The sequence below is a fragment of the Leptodactylus fuscus genome, chromosome 1 (genome assembly GCF_031893055.1).
Source record: "Leptodactylus fuscus isolate aLepFus1 chromosome 1, aLepFus1.hap2, whole genome shotgun sequence".
NCBI classification, from domain to species: domain Eukaryota; kingdom Metazoa; phylum Chordata; class Amphibia; order Anura; family Leptodactylidae; genus Leptodactylus; species Leptodactylus fuscus.
Genome location: NC_134265.1, coordinates 125983207 through 126006727, shown reverse-complemented (window position 1 = coordinate 126006727; position 23521 = coordinate 125983207). Strand labels below are relative to the sequence as shown.

At 41.8% G+C, this 23521-nt stretch overlaps 2 protein-coding genes across 2 annotated transcripts; one reads left to right on the top strand and one right to left on the bottom strand.

The window, feature by feature from the left end:
- Window positions 1-639: 639 nt before the first annotated feature.
- On the bottom strand, window positions 640-3919 carry UQCR10 (ubiquinol-cytochrome c reductase, complex III subunit X). The gene is made up of 2 exons (XM_075276673.1): window positions 3724-3919; window positions 640-970 (listed from the first exon to the last, which is right to left on the bottom strand). Exons 1-2 carry the CDS (start codon window positions 3862-3864, stop codon window positions 923-925), a joined length of 189 nt encoding a protein of 62 aa, XP_075132774.1. The 5' UTR covers window positions 3865-3919; the 3' UTR covers window positions 640-922.
- Window positions 3920-4109: 190 nt separating this feature from the next.
- Window positions 4110-22301, top strand: ZMAT5 (zinc finger matrin-type 5). Its single transcript, XM_075276671.1, has 5 exons — window positions 4110-4353; window positions 13160-13222; window positions 14838-14918; window positions 17266-17368; window positions 21848-22301. Exons 1-5 carry the CDS (start codon window positions 4227-4229, stop codon window positions 21975-21977), a joined length of 504 nt encoding a protein of 167 aa, XP_075132772.1. The 5' UTR covers window positions 4110-4226; the 3' UTR covers window positions 21978-22301.
- Window positions 22302-23521: the final 1220 nt, after the last annotated feature.

Below are 23521 nucleotides of genomic sequence, written 5' to 3'. Positions count from 1 at the left end.
CGGTCCTATTCTTTTGAATGTTTTGTAGGTGACGTTGAAGACTTGTTACGTAAGGTTTGCAGATGATAGAAAAGTGTGTTCTAGGGATGATGCTTCTGGAACGGTTTATAATTTGCAAAAAGATGAAATTTTACTGGATGAATACTCCAAACTGAAGTTCAACATTTCCAAATGTAAGATACTGCACTGAGGGAGCAGAAACCCTCTGCCTGAGTAGCCTATTGCTAGTTCTGTGGTAGCTAGGATTTCAGCAGAAGGATCTAGGGGTGCAGATATCACAGCTTCAAAATGAGTGCACAGGCAGCAGGGAAAGCAAGTAGGATGCCCTGGTGTATAGTTAGATTAGTAGGAAGAGCGATATTGGGATCCTACATCTGGAATGCTGTACCCAGTTTTGGAGACCCCACTAATAAGACATAAAATAGAAAAAGCGTAAAGACAGTCTACAAAAAAAGGTGGAGGGTCTGAAGCATAAAACACATTGGAACTTAATCTGTATAGCTTCCAGTTGACAGGTGTGAATATCCTCTTAAACCGCACAGAACCAACTAGCTTTTCCTGAAGGTTTTATCTTGTACTGACAAAATAATCACTTCATTATTGTCCCAGCAGCTTAAAAAACATGACAATACAACTATATAGTATTAAATATACAGAACTGTTTATTACAACACATTGCTGAGAACAGGATACACAACCAGTAGGTGGAGAATTTTATGCTGACTGTGCTTGTTTCCTCAATCCATAGCAGCACATGAACGGTGTCACACTACAATTTCAACAAGGTGGTGTATCCACGAAGTCACAGAAAGCAGGTGAGGCTTGTCCAGTGCACAAAGTAAACCTTGTCAGCTGTTTTTTTTCTTTTAGAGCTCCATAAAGAACTGGGTGGGTGTCCTGGGCCTCATGAGCCCCTCTTCTCCTACTCTTCATTTTGTTCATACTGGTGCTTGATGTGTTTCCACATTTTCTAGAATAAAGTAAGAACAATCATACAATTAATTAGTGTGGAAGATGGCCGGCATATGAAAGTGTCCCCTCCTGTTGGCCCAAAGAGGAAAGGCAGCAGTGATTTATGTGGCAGCAGGGGAGAATGAACATGCAGATCCCCATGGCAGTACATGTGTCTGTAAGGATTCCAGGCTATAGTTACACATTAAACTGGAGTAAAGAAATCTGGTGAGACCAGTGACCCCACCAACACACCCTTTTTTAGGGACTTAAAACTGGTATAGAAGGATGATGATATGGCCCTTCATGCAACGTAACCCCTGTTCTGTGCCTCACAGAATGTGGGCGGAGTCCAGCATGCTGGGATGGGAGCGCCTTTGCCTGACACTTATTACATCTCTCGCTAGTCTTCTGATGAGAATTATAATGGAAAGCTATAGGATATCCAGGAATGCACCAGAGGTGTTTATTTAGCCGACATGCCCAAAGAGTGGTGTGAACAGAGCCTGACTCCCACAGACCTGACAGAATATCATGAAGATAGTGCACACATATCTTTAGTGGGAAACTCCTCATTGAGGCTAGATGCACTTGTAAATATGTAATTTCACCCTTCAATGCACCATTTTACATCACCACCACAGGTTAGTTTCTGCTGCAGAATTTTTAACAAACATGTGGATAAAAGAAAGTCTAGGGCTGCGTGGCGATTTTGACCACAACTTCCGCCAAGCGACCAAAGATTGTGCGGTTGCTTTACAACTCCTTCATTCATGTTAGAGAATGGAGTCGCACCGTGACTACACCTTCAAGTATTGCCATGTAGTCCTAGCCTTAGGCTTTATGGACACGCATGTGTGGTTTGTTAGTGTGCTAGCTGTGTTTTTAATGCCTAATATATTGACCTGCTATATTCTAATAGCTCTACAGACATGACTGTGTATTAGGGCTGGGTGATTATGGCTTAAATCATAAAAATCATAATTGTGATTAATTGGGCATTTTACCTCAATTCTGATTAATGGAGATTGAGACCTCACCCAGGTGGGCTGGGTGAACTACGCCAGATTCATCTCACAAAGTTCACCCACCCAGTGGTTGTATTCAGACCCCAGACTATATAGTTAGCGGAGGCCCATGGGAAGTGATCAAACATAACTGACTATTCCGCCTAAGCTGCTCTATGTGAGACCTTTCCAATCCCTCTTATGGACCTTCATGCCATGCAGGGCTCAGTTCTGCAGTTTGTTTGGGCTGGAGGGAAACAGACTTTCTAGGCAACTCCTGATGACCCCTATGGCTAATCGAGGACTTGCCTTACCCAATTTAATCCTATATTACTGGGCTGCTGAGCTGTAATGGGTTCTTGCTTGGTCTACTCTCCAGGCCTACTCCAAATTAAAAGTTGTGGCTAGCTCCTGACTACGCTAGCTTCTTTCTCAGTTCCTGTCCCTAGAGTCCCGACTGCTGCTTTGCTAGGCCCCATGGCCCTCACAAGGGATATTTGGCGCACCTGTGTGGCTCTGCCAAACCCTAATCCTATGACAGCTTTTTGGCTCTACCCTACTATACCTCTGGGACTTGCTACCCCAGTAATGAGCAGGTTTATTTAGATTTGCTGATATCATGGACTATAGGACATGTTGCCACTTTCCATTTGCAATCTAAATTTGGCCTTCCTTGAGCAAGTGAATTTTCCTATATCCAAATCTCTCATTAAACCTACATTTTTTTGAAAAGCTAAACAAGTCTGAGATTTCTACCGCAGGTCTTATTTCTTATATTTATTGATTTCTCTCAGACCCTACCCTGGAAGTCTTGCCTAAGCACCTCTACATGAGGAGATGAGAGCATTATCTGGGGGAATCTCTCCCTTATGCTGCCTGCCTATTGATGTGGAGAAGGGCGACCAAGACCTCCAGGTGTATTACACACAAAGAAAACTTACAAAATGTTGATGCACTGGTACCACAAGCCAGCCTTTCTGCACTCTTAATACGAATGTACCAGATAACTGTTGGAGGTGTGGCGTCCAGCTGACATTTATCACCCGTTTTGGTCGTGACCCCTTATCCAGCCGTATTGCGGCAAGTCCAGATCTTGGCTGAATGAGTGGTGGGCATATGCTTTCCCTTATTGGGCCTCCACAAATTCTATTCTAATCTGAAGACACCAGAGTATAATAGCAGTTCTTATTCAGATGGGTTTGAGCCTAACAACATTGCAGTAAAAGGCTTACAGGTAATGTAATAACAGATGTGCCCAAAATCACATTGCTACATGGATCAAAGTGACCAACGAACAAAACTCAGGGCCAGTCCTAATCCTGACAGTTTCGGGGTCCAGGCTCTGCAATGAAGTCTATAGGTCAGTGAAGGTTACGGACAGCATACGGATGTCATCCATGTGCAGTTTTCCCTCACGTAGTCTTACTAAAATCTGATCAGTTGTGCGGGGACTGTAAGACTTTGTACAAGTGTTTCCTCACTGTGTGTCCTCTGCCTAAGACTTCAATACCAAGGTCAGTTACCCTCAGTCACAGAGCAAAGCCTGGTAAAGCACACTATACGGCAGGGTTAGAGCTCAGTATCTGCGCCCTGTACACAGCTCGTCCTTCCTCCATCGCCCTTCTATATGCCCTTGACCTCTTGACGGTCACTGTCCCCAGCACGAAGCCCTGTCCTGCACTGCAGCCCCATGTAACCGTTCCCCGGTAACCTCTCTACAGCTGACCCCACAGTGCCCTTGAGCCGGTCACCCCTCCGTCCTTACCCCGCGATTTAGGTGCTCGAACAAAGCGTCGGCTCCTTGGTCAAAGGCTCGCTCAAAGAGCACGACCCCCAGGACAATGCCGAGGGTGAAGGTGGAGGTGCGGCGGAAGAGAGAGCGGTACACCGTATTCAGCACAGACATGGTGACAGTCGGCAGCCAACAGGAAGAGCCTCGGAGTGACGTACAAAATGGGGGACAATTTCCTGTCACGTGGAAGGCACTACTATGTTAACTACTTCAGCGCTGTAGCCGCATTACGTTGCTTCGATGGAATCGCCAATATCGATGTTTAGAACACAAACCTGAATATATGTACTAGAACCGAACTTATCGAGGAGCTTTAGCATAATATAGCTCGACAAGCCTGTGATATGGCGGCTCTCCAGTAGCACAGCGCCCTCTAGCGCCACGGAGATTGTGTACAGTCCTGCTGATGGATAAAAGTGGTTATAGCCGATGAGGAGGGTGAAGTGTAGCCCGGGAAAGTAGGAGGCTTCGTGGGAATGGGCCGGCGATACTTCTGCGACTACTGTGACCGCTCCTTCCAGGACAATCTGCACAATCGTAAGAAACATCTGAATGGAGTGCAGCACCAGAGGAGTAAGAAGGCCTGGTATGACCTGTTCAGAGGTGAGAGCCCTGTGCTGTACCAGGGTCAGCAACCTCCAACACTCCAGCTGTGGTGAAACTGCAACTCCCAGCAGGCAGACTTACACCCCTGGTACTCTCATACAAGGGTATGGAGCATTCTGGGAGTTGTAGTTCTAGAGCAGTGGGAGTGCTGAAGGTTGCTGACCCCTGTGCTATACCATGATTGTTGCAGAAAACCCTCCAGTCATAAGGAACACCTGGCCTCTAGGCTGGGGCTACAAGTGGGAAGATTGCAACATCACAACTAATGATGGCGAATGTAGTCGGGACGCGACCTGCTTGTTACCATAACAGGAGAGTAGGCTGGATTTCAGCGAGACAATGTTCAATCAGTAGTAGCGATTTAGAACATAAAATTCTTTCCTCGAGTCAGTTTGCCCAGTGTAAGATCCTCAGCATCATTATTGTGCCCACCACTACAGATGCCCCTACTAGAGAGCAGGACAGTGCTAAATGTCAGGGTAACCTTACATTATCTGAGATATTGCAGGATGACGCATTCATGTGTCACAGGACTAACTGTTTTGTTATTTCAGGCTAATGCAGATCTATGGTACGTTCATATGGCATAATTTGAGAAATTAGAGGCAGTCTTCTACTTCAATATCCTCTCCAAAAACCAAGTGCAAAGCAGCATGTTTTGTGCCGAAACCACATGGACCCCATTATAGTTTATGCGGTCCGCGAGTTTCCTGAAGGTAATCACTTTTCAATGCAAGCAGACTTCCTGAATGGAAACCCACACGCAGATGTGAACTGGTTCTTAGACCCAGTGTATATGAGGTTGATAACCAGAGCAGATCTGCAGCAGAAAGCCAAGGCTTGGCTCAGGCATTCCACCGTAGGCTCCACAGGATTAGTTTTTGGAGAGAATTTCGCTGTGGAAGACCTAAGGGTAAGTTCACACGCGTTTTTTTGGTCAGGATTTTGAGGCCGTATCCGCCTCAAAATCCTGACCAAATAGACGGCTCCCATTGAAATCAACCTACCCGTATTTTGGTCCGGAACCTGAAGTGGCCTCCGCCTCAGGTTCTGGACCAAAAAAACCCAAGTGAACTTACCCTTAGGGCTCATTGATACTTGCTTATAAAAATGAGCTTCAAATACAAATACACAATACAGGTTTTTTTTTGTTGTTTTTTTTTTTTTTACAGTTTCTTTAATTTTGTTTTTTATTCCGCATTTTATTGGTTTTTGGTCAGTACTGTGTTGAGGTGCCAGATTTCATTCTTTTATTATTTTTGTTGTTAGATGGTTAAGGTTTTTATGGCCTACCACATCAGTGGGGTGCCAACGGCCAACCCTCACACCAATAAGCAGTATAGAGCCGCTTCCGACACTTGTCCTATACACCATACAGGATTGGAAGCAGAAAGCGCTGTCACTGCAGCTCAGCTTCCACTTATTTGAATGGCATGAAGTTGCAGTGACAGCACCATGCCGCTATAAAGGATAGGGAACATTCTGCTTCCAGCCCTGTATTGTGTATAGGACAGGCTATGGAAGCAGTCCTGTACAGTAGATCGATGCGGCGTCAGCTGTCACCACCCCACCAATCTGGTATTTATCACCTCCCATAATCCCGGACAACCCCTTTTAAAGATTAACTTTATTTTTGTGATTTTTGTAATCCAGATTAGTACAATTGGTATATGTGCCACCTCAGAGAAACCCACACAACTGCAAGCTAGAGTTATCTGACCAATATGGATTCTGGCCTTTAATGGTGGAGGGTGAAGTTTAAATACATTGTAGGTGTGGTTATACATTTCATAGGCAAAGGGAAGGTGCAATTATAATAAACATAACATGATTGGGTATAAAGTTGTAACATACATTTTAGCCTATAACTATTGGATAAGGCACAGACAAGAAGTTTCATTATAGATAACAGTTTTGTGGAAAACAGAGAGATGAGTTCTGAGCAGCGCCCAAGAAAGGAATGTAAGATGGCTACACAAGCTTACATCCTTCATAATGCGATGGGTTACCGAACTCCGTGATTATGTTCTGCAGCAACAGGGACGCGTAATGTAGTTGCTAATACATCTCTGTTTACATATATTAAAATACTTTAATTCACTTTTCATCTTTGTGTGAAAGGCTACATTTTTAATTCAGCCATGTTTGACAGCAAGAGCAACATACACAAGGACACCACAAATAGTATACTGAGTGCCATTGATATCTGCCATTGGAAGGATCAGCCAGAGCATCAAGGCTTTTGCCATAAATAGAAGCCATTATAGAGAGTCGACACTCCCTCCTCCGGACTAGGCCCATTCATTAGGCCTAATCCGGAGCGGAGTGCACGGCTGGATGCCAGTTCTGTGCACCAGCTTTCAGTTGCGGCTAACCGGCTTTTGGTCCGGAACATGAGGCGGCCATTTCCTCAGTTTCCGGACCAAAAAACTACATGTGAACTTACCCTATGGGTATGTTCACACAGAGTTTTTTGCATGTTTTAGGAATTAAGAAACTTTTTTGATGCTTTTTTTTTTTTTTTTTTTTTTGCATGATGCTGTTTTCTGTCATGGTTTTGTTGCAGTTTTTTGCTCCAGCACATTATTTAGACCTGGAAACTTCGCTTTGCAGAAATTGTGTCAAAAACACATCAAAAACCACGTCAAAAAAACTGTCATTTTTTTTCTTCCTCCCATTGATTTCAAATAGTTTTTCAAGGCGGAATCCGCCTGAAGATTGGTCATGTGTTTTTTTTTTTTTTTTTCCTATAGCTGAAAAAATCAGCCAGAACAACAAAAAAAAACCTGCCTCTGATTCCCATTAAAATGAATGGGTGCAGTTTTTGAGGCGAATTCTGCCTCAGAATCTTGGGAGGAAGGTAATGGAGGCGTGGTGACCTAACTGAAAGAGGAGGGATACAGAGTAAAGATAAGATAAGATAATCCTTTAATAGTCCCACAGTGGGGAAATTTCAGCATGTTACAGCAACTACTAACAACCCCCCCCTCCTCCTGAAATCTAACACCCTTTGTGCCTGCTCTGTGTATATATATATATATATATATATATATATATATATATATATGCATCCTTCAAAAATGTTTTTAAATTTGCTTTGACAAAGGAGCCTTGCGCTTCGAAACGTTAGCCATTTGTCATCATTATGAGTTAGCCATTAAAAAGGTATCAACTACTGAAGATTACCAAGTTTTCGTGTTTTTTTTTTTTTTTATATTTCCAACCCACTGGCTAACACGGTACAACAACGAACATTTCCCTTTACCAAATGGAGGATACCAGAATCTACCGGACCATCATGGACCTAAAGACACTTCTGAAGAAACTGGCACAACTGGACAGCGACATCTTTTTTCTATCTAAATGCAAAAAGGAGAAATTAATTCCTAAAGGACTCAGGCTCACAAACCCCATCGCATCTACCTATAATACTCACTATGCACAAAATTTGTGTTATAGAACTTCAGAGAGACTCAGAAACCATCTCATACATCTCTTCTACGGCATCAAGAGCAAAGTCCAAAAGGAAATTACAACAAAATGGAACAATATCGAGGAGAGCTCCAGGATAACATTACTACAACACTATGAGGAACTGCAGATATCTCTGATCCTCAATAAGCGAAAGAAACTCCACGGACTGAGACGTGATGCAGGTTTCTACAAGAACACACACAAAGCAAGATATACACCTAACAACAACCAGAATCACACACATGCTGATTTGGAAACACAGAACTGTGTGATCAATCTCTCCACCTATGAACCCACCAAAGCAGAATTTGGGGTACTCTCCAGGGGACTCTCATTTTGTCCTTCTAAAACCATGGACAAAATTGAACTGTGCAGTGACATGGAGGATTTTTTCAGGAGGCTGCGCCTGAGAGAATATTTTCATGACACAGAGGAGACCCAACCCACCCCTTCAGAGGTTCACAGCTTAACTAAGAAGGAGACATCTGATTGGACACCTCCAACTGGACGAAATTTTGTTCTGGATAATTATATAGACTGTTTTAGACACATGGTCAAATCAACTATACTGGATACAAATAAAGCCCTGCCGTCTAACATCACTGCCCAGGAAAGAAGGGCTATAAAATCTCTGAGAAATAATAACGACATCATCATTAAACCAGCGGACAAGGGTGGCGCTATAGTCATGATGAACACATCAGACTACATACAGGAGGCACACAGACAGCTGAATGACACGCACTACTACTCTAAATTAGATTCAGACCCCACAGTGGAGTACTCTAAAAAACTGAAAAAAGTTATCTCGGGCCTAACTGATGGAGCCAAAGGCCTAAGCAGCCTCATACCAACAAGCCCAAGAATGGGAACTTTTTATATGCTCCCTAAACTACACAAACCTGGGAACCCAGGGAGACCGATCATCTCATGTGTGGGGACACTCACTGAACAGATCTCTGGATGGGTGGAGGGCACTCTGAAACCCCTAGTGAAGGATACAGCCAGCTACCTTCAGGACACCACAGACCTATTAAATAAGCTATCCACTATAGGTCCCCTTCCAGATGGAACCATCCTGGCCACCATGGATGTAGAATCCCTGTACTCCAACATCCCACACCAGGATGGTGTAAACGCCTGCCAGTTTTTCATGGAAAAGCGAGGTATGAGCGCTGAATCAGTGGTGAAACTCACGAAATTCATCCTCACCCACAATTACTTTTCTTTTGGTGACTGTGTCTATCTACAGCAGACTGGCACCGCAATGGGGAGCAAAATGGCGCCACAGTACGCTAATCTCTTCATGGCCAAGCTTGAGAGTGACTTCCTCTCCACCTGCACCATTAGGCCTCTGGCCTACTACCGATTCATTGACGATATCCTAATCATTTGGACTGGGTCTGAACAACAGCTGAAAACCTTCCATGAACTATTCAACCAATTCCATCCCACCATCAACCTGACGCTCAATCACTCCTTCTCGGAAATAAACTTCCTAGACACAGTCATCAAGATACAGGACAACAAAATTGAGACATCACTGTATCGGAAGCCGATTGACCGACCAACCTACCTAGGATGGGACAGCTTTCATCCGAAACACATAAAGAACTCTATTGTATACAGCCAGGCCATCAGATACCATCGCATATGCTCTAACCCTGCAGATAGAGAAGAACACCTCAGAGTCCTCAGAGACACATTCTTGAAGCAGGGTTACCATCCAAGAACGATTGATAACCAAATCACCAGAGCCACCAGGATACCAAGATCGGAGTTATTAAGATACAATACCAAACAGGAGAACAACCGAGTGCCCCTGGTTGTCACTTATAACCCCCACCTGGAGACGCTGAGAGGAATCACACGCAAACTACATCCACTACTACAAAAAGACAACCGTCTAACATCCATATTTCCGGACCCCCCTCTCCTGTGCTATAGACAGCCACCAAACCTCAGGAATATGATGGTCAGTAGCTCACTAACATCCCCAACTAACACAGGAACATTTCCATGTGGGAATAAGAGGTGCAAAACCTGCCCCCACATACTGACCACTGACAGGATAGAGATACCAAACTCGAACAAGGAATATAACATTCCAGGTACCTTCACCTGCAGCACATCCAATGTAGTGTATTTAATTATGTGTACCAAATGCTCCACTGATAATCTGTATGTTGGAGAGACCGGACAGCAACTTAGACTGCGCATGAACTCACATCGCCATACTATTAAAGAACAAAGATCTGACCTTCCCGTGTCAAAACATTTTTTCAGGGGGGACCACAACATTACCAATGACATGAAAATTCTGATTTTGAGAGGGAATTTCAGATCTAAGAGAGAAAGACGCATACATGAATATAAATTCATGACATTGTTTCGGACACTAGAGTGTGGGATTAATGCATCACAGGGGTTCATGTCTTTTTACAGTAGTGTGTGATCTGACAAGGACCTGTAAGTGTTTATATTGTCTCCACCAATTACCACATTGTCTCGACCAAATGTCTCCACCAATTGCTTACATTGTCTCACCAACTACTAACAACCCCCCCCTCCTCCTGAAATCTAACACCCTTTGTGCCTGCTCTGTGTATATATATATATATATATATATATATATATGCATCCTTCAAAAATGTTTTTAAATTTGCTTTGACAAAGGAGCCTTGCGCTTCGAAACGTTAGCCATTTGTCATCATTATGAGTTAGCCATTAAAAAGGTATCAACTACTGAAGATTACCAAGTTTTCGTGTTTTTTTTTTTTTTTTATATTTCCAACCCACTGGCTAACACGGTACAACAACGAACATTTCCCTTTACAGCAGCATAGTAATACAGATACAGGATAATACACAGTAATATAATACAGACGTAGACACACATAAGCTGAGAAGAGAAGATATACTAGGAGTCCATAGCAGCTAAGGAACGGAAGAGAAAGAAGGAAGACGTCATAGTCATAATCATTAGTTCTCTGTGCGGAGTGCGAAGTGTATGTGAGAGGTAGAGGAGAAGCAAGGAGGCATTTTAATAAAAGAGGTAGGACAGGAATTTGTAAATGTGAGGCCACATTGTAGCTCTCAGTGGTATTTGCCTGCAGCAGAGAAACAGCTCCTGTGCTTACAGCGACCTATGCTTGAAAAAAGAGGCGTAAAATGTGGCTTTCTAAAGATGGTGAAAGCAGGACAAGGAAACACTATATGAGTAGATCACTATTACTATTGAAGGGATGGCCTTTCAGACAATATAATGAGTAAAAAAAAATCACCAAAGCGTCTCTTTAAATTTCCACTGCACTTGATATTCGTTTTCAAGACATCTTAGTAGATCCAAAGGAAGATCACCGGCATCTACCACCCCTCTTCGAGAGCTATGTCTGGAAACTTAAATAAGCCCAAAAAACAGAAGATGCCATGGGGGGGATGATTTATTGGTGAAAAAGAAATATGAGTCAGTTGGCCATAGTATCCAATCTGATTCTAGCCGCCATCTGTCCAAGCCTCCTTTGAAAATATAAGTATTAATCTGATGTCCATATTATGGCCGCAAATTCTACAGTCGATGAAGGAAGTGAGGTGGGTATATAAGGTATGTGACAAGCTGTCTGTAAATAGATCACTTGTCAGGGGTAAAAGAGGTGATTTATCAGAGTTACAAAAAAACAATGTTTATTGGCTTTTGTTCCAAGGCAGCAGTATTTCTGAAGCTTTGCAGTTTGTGATCGGTTCACCTGAGGTTATCGTAAAAATGTGTCGTGTTTGGGGAAAAATGGCACCATTGGGAAACTGCACGGCACCAAGTGACATTGATGTGAGCGGTGACAAGCTACAGTGGAGAATCTCAGTGTGAAAATAAACCAGGGAGCTACAAGACATGTCAACAGTTTAGCAAACCCTACTGTGTATGGGGCTCTGAAACAGATGGAAGGTCACTACACCTATGCTAACAAAGATGCATCTGAGAAAAAGGCTTCAATTTGTATGGTCAAATTGGCCACCGCTGATAGGCAAAGCTTTGTGTTCTCCAATGTGTCACAGTTCTGCTCCATTGTACAGATGGACCAGTCAACAAACACCATGTAACCATTGCTAGAAGAACACAAGCTGCTGGCGACAGTGCCATGGTATGGGGAATTTTTTCCAGATGAAATCCTCCAGTAAGACAATGCAACGTATCAGATGACTTAAACTGTCTGACAGTGGTTAGAAGCACACAGCCAAGACTTCCAAGTACATCCTGGCCACCTAATTCCCCAAAATTGAACCCAATTGAGTATATGTGGGACCACCTTGATTGTCGTGTTTGCTCTATGTAGTCTCCACCATGCACCTTCTAGCAAATGCTGGATGCACTACAGTCAGTATGGCTCCAGATACCTGAGACGATGACCAGCACCTTATTGAGTCACTCCCAGCCTGTCTACCCGCTGTCCATGCTGCACATGGCGATTACTTTGGATGTTAGATGGTGTCAGAATAATGTGACTTGATTCTGCATATATATGGATCCCCTGAATAATATCTGACAACAGAGAACAACTGTATTACAGTATTTTTCACTCAATGTAGATAGATATGTACTGAGCACTAAACTGTCAGCTGACATGCAGGTAAGACTGTGAGGGCAGAAGATGGAGACACTGTAAGGAAATGTTCACATGGAGTTTTTTTGCAGGCTGATTTTGAGGCGAGGCTAGCTGACAAAAAATCTTTAAAAAAAAAAACCATGACCTATCTTCGGAGCGATTCCACCTTGAAAAATGTATAGAAATCAATCAGAGGCAGAAAAAACTGCATCAAAAACGGCATTTTTTTTTTTTTTTAAAGAGAGTTCATACAGTGTGTTGGAGAAAAAATCTGTGACAAAAAAGTCAAAAATCTGTCTCCTAATTTCAGAAGTATATTTTTTTTTCTCAGCCTACATACCGTAAGTGTGGCTGGACATTGCACCTGCCTGTCACTCGTACCGTGACCTGGTGATGTGCAGCAAGGTCAGAACCAATATGAATTTTTTTCCAGACACTCCCTTTACTTAGTTAACAAATGTGTGGTCAAATGGTTCAGGGATGCCCATAGAGGCCATTTGCTTTTATAATATTAATACCTGTAGTAATATACTACAATGGAAATTTTCCATGTGTCACTCACATACTGACTGACACCAAGTGCTCCTTTTTCATCAGAGTGTATATTATGCATTATAACTTTTACAACATGGTACATTATTCATAAGAATATTCCTGTAGGGAAATTTACTGCCTATACTGCATTTTATGGGTAATTACATTTTGTATTCACTTTCTCTTTATATCAGATGCTTCAGAGATCCTTACAGAAGAGGAGTCTAAGAAACTCTGCAGACGCTTTCTTCAGACAGGTAGGTATTGTAGGCAGTGTGGATAAACGGATGAGAGCAATGACTGCTTATATTTTTCACACTCTTGGTGTGAACTTACTTGTCCGTATGGCACAGTTATCACAAAACCCGTTTATTAGGTTAGTGCAGGCTGACTTCTCGGCCTAGGAGTCTTCTCAATGTCCTGCATGTGCACCACAGCTTTCTCCTTCTGCACCACTCAAGAACAAGGAGAACTTTTGGCTCAGGAGACCGTCTCCCATTCATGTGGGGCTAAGTTTGGTTTTGTTCGAAACTTGAGCAATCCTGCATATAGTCAGTTAGAGCAGGTAATACAACAATAGTCACTGAAACACATTATTTATTCAAAACTAATTAACAAAAGAAATAGCTACTTAAGGTGATATTTTTTTAGTACCTACCTAATAACATAGTAATTATTTTCCATAATAGTCCTGTGTATGTGTCCGTTGTAGTGTAAGTAGTGCGGCTATTTTTAATTTGGTCAATGACGCTGAAGCTTTTTCTATCCTTTCGTGAGTCCACAAAGGTTTTATCCTGCCGCTTGTTCAAAACACGTCCTGATAGTTTCATTAAACTGTTCATCAGATACAAATTCGGTCAGTTTGATTTTTTTTGATTTTTTTTTTTTCTATATCTGAACCCATGTTTTCATGTGCGTCACGTCAGAAGCATGGCGCACTGGCCGACACAGACGCCGAAGGGAAGCGGTGTGGTAAAGGGGGAGTGGTCACAAACGAAACATAGAGCTGTGCGAGCCCTGACTTGTGTTATTTCAGGGGAGGTTTTTTTTTCTATATCTGAACCCATTTTTTCATGTGCATCACGTCAGAAGCGCGGCGCACTGGCCGATATGGACGCCGGAGGGAAGCGGTAAGGTAAAGGGGGAGTGGTAACAAGCGAAACATAGAGCTGTGCGAGTCTTGATTTGTGTTATTTCATCATTTCACTAAAACAGTTCAGAGATTTGATTAAATCACTGACTTTCTTTAAAGAGGACCTTTCATCAGATTGGGCACAGGCAGTTCTATATACTGCTGGAAAGCTGACAGTGCGCTAAATTCAGCGCACTATCGGCTTTCCCGATCTGTGCCCTGGGTAAAGCGCTATCGGTCCCGGTACCATAGCACTTTACAGTCAGAAGGGCGTTTCTGACACTCTGTGTTCCTGACATTCAGCGCACTGTCAGCTTTCCAGCAGTATATGGAACTGCCTGTGCCCAATCTGATGAAAGGTCCTCTTTAAGGAAATGACCCCACAGAGTTATTGTTTTATTTTGATCAAATCCCTAGTTTCATATACATGCTGAATGACAGCAGAGCATTCAGACTGTGGCTGTCAGGCTATTGGCTCCATACAGAAGAGTACAGGCAGACCAGCTGAGCATCATGTCCCCCTCTATGGAGAGAATGATGACTAGTGATGCAGCAGAAATGGGTGGAAAGAAGAATGGTAAAAAATAGCAGCATAACTAAGCATCTCTAAAGATCATAATAGTTTGAGAATGGCAGGTTTTTTTTCTTGGGTATGCTGTGAACTGTTTTACTCCATGCATTTATCGCATTGGTATTTCACTCCTCAATTATTAATACCTTTCTCCTTTTTATTTTCTCAGGTCAGTGTGACTTTGGTCCTTCCTGCCGATTCTCGCATATGACTGTAGAAGACTTGGAAGCTCTCAAGGCTCAGGTGGAAGGTTAGTATTACATTTGTTCAGTAGTTGTACTCAATGACTCCACTACACACTGCGGTATGCTTTTCCTTTCAGAGCTCCCCCTTGGCATGTCTTATATGCATTCTCAGCAGTCAAATGGGGTATCAAAATAGTGGTTAAAGTGTAACCTTTAACTTCTGGAGGCTGCAGGCAGACACTAGCGGTTTGCTTTTAAAAACTCATTCAAATGAATGGGTTTTAAAACTGACCGCCGGGAAGCTGTCCCCTGTCCAATTTTGCTGGGGCTTAGGACGGAAACTTGGTGGAATGACACAGGGCTGACATGGGCACAAGTGTGAACGCCCCCTTAGAGGAAATGGTTTGGAGCAGCAAGAGTGCAGCAACTAAATTATTTGCTTATGGCCTGTCTGGTGACCACATTGTCTACTCCTATAAAGCTATCATGAAGTAGCCTTCAGCAATTGCAGAATATGTTGATGTTATATTTTACAAAATTGTACTGTTGTTGTAAGTTTATGCACTGAAGATAGGGTCATATAATGTTGCTGGGGTGTAGACTAGGAGTACGTTGCAAATAAGGTGAAAAAGGCTTTTGGAGCTTTATTGATCTTCTCCGGGCTTCCATCTGTGCTGTAGATAGACTCCGGAAGTGCTGTCCAACTCTTTCAATCAAGGATTGGTGGGTTGAGCTAGACAGCATATAGGCATGTAACCTACAGCACAGAGCGAAGTCTGTGGAAAATAAGAAATTACCCAATGACCTAATCTGCATATGGATAAATCTTCAATTTTCTTGGCAATGGAGCTGTACTATAGAATAACAAAGACATATTTGGAACGTGTTTATAAAGCACCTCAAGGTACTGGGGTTACTTTAGTTGCATTTTTCCTACTGATAAACTCTGAGTTTTTACCTATACTTCTAAATAGAGTCTAAGTGGAGTTGAATTTGGAGCTATAGCTTGGAGGGGTAGTCCGTCAAATAATGTTGTGGCATATTACTATGCTATAGTGGGAAATTCCTACAGTTTTTTTTTCATGTGTCAGCTTACACATCACTAGTGGGTGTCTGTGTTTATTAGATTAACCAATTGGATGCCTTCCATGCATTTAATACATACAACAATGATGGCATACCCACGGGATATACTGTGAATGTTTGATTTGGCGAAGGACTGAATCAAAGTGTCTGCTTTTACTATTGATATTGGCAGATATGTGGTTGCATGTGGTTCTCTCCTTTGAGGTCTATGGAAGTCATGAAAAGTACAGAGGGCTGCTTGTTTGGCTCTTACCAAACTTGCCATAGACTTTAATTCACTTCAGTTTGGGAAATGAGTTGCTGGTATTTACGGCAAATAATGTAGAGTGCTTGTATAGGATGGGAATCCTCCTTTTCAGGGTATGTCTATGTCTGCAACCATTTTTCTTATTTCTGTAATGCATCTAGTAAAAAAAACTGCACAATTTAGTATATACTGCTCCTATGCAGATATGTGTCAGACTATAAACAAACTCATTTGAGGAGATTTATGAAACTGTCTGGGGAAAAAAAACCTCCTTTGTTGCCATAGCAACCGAGCACAGCGCTCCTTTTTTTTTTTTTTTCAGAGTACTATGTCTCCTTAACTACTTCTGGACTGGACCATTTTCCCTGGTTCAGGACTGGTCACGTTTTTGTTTTTTTCGTACATGTGGTTTAGAGGGTTACGGTATATATTTTACTTTGCATTACAGTATTAAAAAAAAAAAAAAATGACCTTCAGATGAGTTTCGCAGCTACTTTCTCAGGAAGCATCCACCAGTCAGCAGCAGTCCGTCTTAAGCAGTACCATATTGATCAGGTTGTTAGCTTGTGCTACTGTTATTGGAAATCGTGGACATTTATCTTCCAATTTGAGACAATTTATTCTCTTTTATTAAAGTCATTAGACACATTTATATATATTATGCAAAATCTACAAACCACTTGAGAAAGAAAGTACACTACAGTATTCATGATTTATTAACCTCATGTTTTTTTAATTCTTATGTTAGGGGAGCAAAGAGCTATTTTTCTCATTGATATTGTGCTTGGGGTAATAATTTCACGTGTTTATGAAAAATGAAACAGCATAGAAAGATTGTGCAGTCAAATATCATAGGTTACACTTTGGTTATATATTTATTTAGTAGCTCTCGGTATACACTGCACGTAGTGTGGTTGCTGGTGACCTATTCAGAAATGTAGACATTGTGTGAGTCATACATTGTACAATGTACATGGGCTCCCACAAGAAGGTCAATCATTGTCTTCTGCAGATCATCAATAAATTAAAGAAAATACACTGAGTATTATGGTGATGTGTTGCTTATTTCCTTCATATAGCAGAGAGAAGACAGAGAGAAGAACAAAGTAAGCTAATTCCTCCTTGTAATGTAGAGTCTTGGTTAGAAGAGCGAGCGAAGAAGGAAAGCACTCGCAATGACAAGTAAGTACAGCAGAGGGAGCATGGCTTCACCCATTACATTCTCCATGCCTCCATATCCTCTTTCTGATTGTTACTAGTACACTCCTAACAAATCACTTTAAAGAGGATATATCTCTTCACGTGACATGTCGGTTATTTCCCATACAATAATTTTGGAGCATCTTTTCTAATCTTTTCTTGTGTGGTTCTTCTGTTATTACTACTAGAAATGTCTATGGCAGATCTTGTAGGGAAACACCCCTTAACAACAGGAATGGTGACACCCATTTGTCAATTTATTCATACATTTTACAGGAGGAATATCTGAGGAAAACTAACTTAAGATTTATGTTTGACTGTCTAGAATAAAAGTATTTATCCCGTACAGTAAAATACTTAAATCATTAGAATCCCTTTTTCAGATAATATCACATCAGAATAACCTTAAGAAAAGCTATTCGTCCCCTACCTTTATATTTCTGCTCTGCACCAAGGTTCTGTTGATATACTGGTTTTTCCCCATACGCAAATGAGTCTCCAGACAACATAAGGAGCGTTCTCCCTGTGCTCAAACAGCACAGGGGGCATTCCCTATGCTGCCGGAAGACTCTCCAGCAACTCCTCCATCTTTTACAGCTGCACCTTTCCGCCACGTCCTTCGTCTTCTTCTGGCGAGCCTGTGTTCGGAATCTAAATTCTGCGCATGTGCAGTCGGCCGCTTACAGCAAGCAGCCACAGTAAAATGGCCGAACAGACATGCACAGTCGGCTCTGCCCAAAGCCGGATGGCAGAGCTGACTGCGCATGCGCGGAATTTAGATTCCAAATGCAGGCTCGCTGGAATAAGTCTACACAAAGGACGCGGTGGAGAGGCATGCCTGTAGAAGATGGAGGTGTCGTTGGAAAGTCTTGTGGCAGCAGAGGGGGAACACCCCCTGTTCTGTCTGGAGACTCATTTGCATACCGGCATGGAGCAGAAATATAAAGGTAGGGGTTGAGTAGCCTTTCTTAAGGCTATTCCGATGTGATATTATCTGGAAAAGGGATTCTAATGATAGAATCCCTTTAACTGGAAATAAAAATCAAAATAAAAAAACCTGCCATTCTTTTGTGCCCCCCTGTATTAAAAAAATAAATAAAAAAAGGATCAAAAAGTCATATATACAGCAAAGTAGTACTGATAAAATTGTCAGATTGTCCCCCCAAAAAGATCCCTAACACGATTCTGTAGAAAGAAATATACAAAATTATGAAGGTATTAAAGTATATAAAATTGGTATTGTGTGGTGATCATACTGATTCACAGAATAGAGGTAACCTGTCATTTTTATCTCACAGTGAATGAGGTAAAAAACAAAAGCCATAAGAAAATGTTTTTTTTTTCCAATTCCACCTCCTTTAGATTTTTTTTGTGGCCAGTACATGTATGTATTATTAAATGTTGCTAGTTGGTAGAACATTTTGTCGTGCAGAAAACAAGTCCTAACACGGCTACGTGAAGAAAATAACTATAAAAAGTATGGCTTAGGAAGGCTGAGAGAATACGAAAATAAAAAAAAATTCTGCTATGGGAAGGGGTTAACTGAATTCTGCTTGACTGAACGTTCTGGTCAATACAATTCCTCTATTGGTGCACACTGGTTTTGCCTTCAGTAAAAGTTCTTTTTATATTGGTTTGAAAGGTTTCCAGTGGACACGGCTTGAGAATGTCAATTTAGGACTCCAGGAGTTTTCAGAGTTCTGCTTGTTAAGTGAATAACAATTTGAAGAGCAATTGGTTACAGTTTAGGTGGCGTGGTACAAGTGAAGATCCAGAAATAGCACATGATGGACTTGCTTTACTCTTAGTCAGCGCTGCTAGATTTCTATCAATCAGGCTAAATGGAGGCATTCAGCAGAAATCCTCGCAGTAATACAAATGATCTTGGTAGCTGTAAAGTCTGGCTTCAAACTGATCTCCAAATTCATGGATTTCCTCCTATGTAAAATTGCTTCCTGCTTCTTCTGTCTTCCCTATCATTGAGTATTCAAGGAGGTACTGTCTTAGCCTGAATTTCAGACTCAAAAGTGCTCATTGACTGCGTTGTGGCCCTTGGCCAGTCTAAGATTCAAACAGATTGAAACATGTCCTTGCTGTTGTCACATATCTGTCTTCCCCTATGATTTACTTTGACAGCAGCTCTGTAAAGTGCAATCGTGTGATTGATTCATTGAGTCACCAAGGCAGGTATTTGACACGCTGGATAAAGAGCTGCAGGCTCGGAGATGCATACGTAATGTGTGGCTATATACAAAGTCTGTTCACAGATTTCAAAGGGAATCGGTGCTATAGTAGAAAATGTGCGTTTTTAAGTCATAGCAAAGGATTGCAATAGATTTTGACACTGCAATGCAAAAGCTAGTATAAGCAAATAGTGTACGTTATTGTTGTAATTGTTCTCTGCATCACATACTGTTTTTCAGTCCAGCTTGAGATTTTACGAGTTTCTGCAGAAGTAAGGCTAACCTCACATCTGCATCGGAGTCTCCACCAGAAATTTTCGGAGAGAAAACTCCTGCATGGATTATGTTCAGTGGGGTCTGTGTGTAGCCACTGTTTCAGTGGTCCAGCTCTCCATAGTTCAGACCCCCTGGCGGACCTGAATGACAGAGATCCTGGCGCAGGTGTGAACCTAGTATAATAAAAGGGATTTTAAAGTTTCTCCAATAAAGTTCAGTTTTGGAGACAGATTTTGTGCAGAGTCTTCCTCCCATTGTCTTCAATGGGAGGCAGAGATCGCAGCAGAACACTGAAAAAAAATTCTGTGTTTAGCATTTTGCAATAGTATGTCTGGTAGTTACCTTTGAAAAAATGGATTGCATCATGATCACTACTAAAAGGGGTTGTATGAGTTTAGAATAATATGATTACTTAATTCCTGAGACGGCACTTCCTTTGTGCAGAATCTGTTTCAGGCATTGCAGTTTAATCCCATTAAAATAAACAGGACTAAAAAGCTTTATCTGCTATAGCCTTTACTCTAAAGCTGGGTTCACACCAGCACTGGAACGCCGTTTGGGGATTCTGATTTTGCTTGAAAAATGCAGAGAGAAAAGCGCTTCATGCAGCGCTTTTCTTTCCACATTTTTCACCTTCTTATCTTATAGATCTGTGGGTTTCCGTGGGTAACAGCTTTTTTTTAAGCAGGTTAGGTTTCTGTTTGGGGGGGTCCCCAAGCGGACCCCTGAATGGAAACTCGAATGCAGGTGTGAACCAAGCATAAAGTTGTTTTCACACGGTCAGTGTTTGGTTAGTGATTTTTCATCCAGTTCTACATGATCATGTGCTTCCGGACGGCCGTGAATTAAAGGCTCATCGATGCATGGGGGCAGGCGGATGTCACTCATGTGCCGCCCGTGCATTGTCCGTGCTTCCACAGCCTTTTTGATTAAATGAATAGGAGCGACAGAAGCAAGGGCAACAAAATAGGACAGGAATAGGACCTGTTCTATATCTTGCGGGTCCAACTGTTGGCCTGTAATCGTGACCGTGTAATTCACGGTCATGTGTATGGGCCCATAGAAATGAATTTATCAGCGTGCTATCCATGAAATACACAGATATCACACTTGGCAAGAGTGGCCCTGTTTCTTGAAAAGAGCAGCCATGATTTTCTAATTGTACATAACCCACTTAACCCATTAGTCACCAACCAACAGACTTTCTATGGCATTCACTAACTGGCTTTATTGTAAGTCTTATGACTTACTATGTCATATGCATTGAGACACTTCCTTGCCATGTAAATCAGGTTCCTGGCTTTGTACTAAGCTTAGGGGCTAGGCACTCACTCTTAACACCCAGGAACAGAAACAACCTTTTAGATGCCACAGTCAATAAAACGGCCCTTCAATGAGATCTGCAGTCACTGTTATAAACCTAGTTTTTAGCATGAGCACGTTTAGATGCATCTATTACATCTTTAACGCCCAGGAGGGTAATTCTTTGTATGGTGCATCTATTGTTACAGAGTATTCTCTTTGTGCTGACTATTTGGGTTGATGTTATATGTGACTATGTAAGTCATAGATATTTTTTACAATGAGATAACTTTAGTTCCTTCATACAGCAGTGCCCTAAACATAGAACCTTTTTAGAATAAGAATCCATTTAAGGCTTCGCTGGACTAAATTCCCAGCACCGTTTTGTATCTGTGCATCCCCAGTGGATTTTTGTGAGACGGGGTAGAATAGCCTGCCGCCAATTAGATCACTGAATTGTTGGAATGGGAAGGCAGTGAACTGTCCATTTATGTTATTATATTATGGCAGCACAGCAAAAGATAGGAAATGAAGTTCATCTAGGCATTTTAATACTGCACAGTATTCTAAAACTATATTTTCCCTAGGTCCAATGGTTATACTATGTAAAATGCAAATAATTTGGAGTTGCACAATGTTTCTTTTTTTTTTTTCTTTTAATAAATCTTGAATTTACATTGTATACCATTTTTCTTCACAGTGCCTCTGTATCTGAGCGACCTATCTACCATTTACCACCAGGTTGGCCTCCGTTGTGTGAGCTGCCCCCATCACTCCATCCCCCCACTAATGCGGATGGGGATCACCTAGGAGTCCTTGAATGGGGCTAATTCAGAGAAAGGTTGATGTGATTACAAATGATTGGAAATACTGTTTCAATGCCAATCCAAAGCAGAACAATCATGTATCTAATGGTACAATTTTTGATGTGGCAACCATAATTTAAATTAGTGTGAGATTTGTAAATTAACATGCTGCATGTTTAAGACTAAGGCTCCATGTTGCTGAAACGCAGCTTTTTTTGTTGCCGATTTTGCTGCATTTTTTTTTTTTCTTTTAGCCAAAGTCAAGAATGGCTACAAAAGAAATAGCAAATGTACAGCAAGAACTTATACTTCTACCTTCTGCTCAATCCAGTCCTAATTTCAGCTTAACCCCCCCCCCCCCAAAAAAAAAAAAAAAACCACAGCAAAATCTGCACCAAAAAAGATGCATTTCAACAATGTGGCACCTCACACTAAAGCTAAGGCCCCACGGGCCATATGTGCAGCGCTAAAGCACTGCGGGAAGAACTTCAATGCGTTCACGCAGCGCTTTTAAGAGAAAGTTCACAGAATTTCCCTGTGCGGACTTTCTCTTAACATTATATCTACGGGAAAGCCGCCGGCATCACGTTTTTTCCTGCAGTGCTTTTCACAGAAAGTTCACAGAATTTTCCTCTGCGAACTTTCTGTTTCATTTGTACCTGTAAGGAAACCACCAGCATTTCCGCAGGTATAATTGACATGCTACGATTTCCAAAACTACAACGGTTTTGAAAATTGCAGCGTGTATTTTAATGCACAGTAAGTGTAAAATGCCATGTGGGACCCTGGCCTAAAGGGGTTTTCTGGCTCCAGAGATCCTCATTTCCAGCAGTCTCCAGGTGCTGGAAGTTACTGCAGTTGACAGGTAGGGTGTGCAGGCTTGGTTCACACATCAGTATGCCATACATCCATTTGAATTCAGTTTGAGACTAAAACCAGACTGATACACATACTGATTGTATACTGACACCTTTTTATGCTGATATCCGTCCCCTATCCCCTTATTAAAAGTAGCAATTGTAAACAGAGTAGAGATAAGGAAATATAATAAATGTCCTTATCTCTACTCTGTTTACAATTGCTACTTTTAATCCCCTTATCTCTCCTCTAGGGGACAGACAGCCTTTGCTATCAGCATAAAAAGGTGTCAGTATACAATCAGCATGTGCATCAGTCTGTTTTTAGTCTCAAACTGAATTCAAACGGACGGATGGCATACTGATGTGTGAACCAACCATAATAGGGGTAGTGCTGTAGTTCCCCAGAACCCCTGCTATACAGTGGAAGGGGCTGCTGTCCTGTCCTTTTTTTTTTTTTTTTTTTTTTTTTTTAAAAACACAGCTTGTTTATCAGAAATTACTGTTCTGTCTTCTCCTGACAGAAATGACTCCTTGAATGAAGTAAACTGCCTTATATCTCTCTCCTTCACTTCTTCCTCTCACCTTCCTCCATAGACTTCAATGTAAACTGATCTTCTTGTGTACAAAGTCCAGACAAAAATCTGAATCAGGAAAAGTAAATACAGAAGTGATAGTTAAAGACACAGGCACTTTTCTGTAGTAAAGCAT

Bases quoted from the DNA above. Each gene is read 5' to 3' on its own strand.
- UQCR10 (XM_075276673.1), bottom strand. From the start codon at position 3,864: ATGTCTGTGCTGAATACGGTGTACCGCTCTCTCTTCCGCCGCACCTCC. The intron at 971-3,723 runs GTAAGGACGGAG...ACTTTATTCTAG, and splicing joins TCGAGCACCTAAATCGCGGG to AAAATGTGGAAACACATCAA.
- ZMAT5 (XM_075276671.1), top strand. From the start codon at position 4,227: ATGGGCCGGCGATACTTCTGCGACTACTGTGACCGCTCCTTCCAGGAC. The intron at 4,354-13,159 runs GTGAGAGCCCTG...TCTTTATATCAG, and splicing joins CTGGTATGACCTGTTCAGAG to ATGCTTCAGAGATCCTTACA. The intron at 13,223-14,837 runs GTAGGTATTGTA...TTATTTTCTCAG, and splicing joins CAGACGCTTTCTTCAGACAG to GTCAGTGTGACTTTGGTCCT.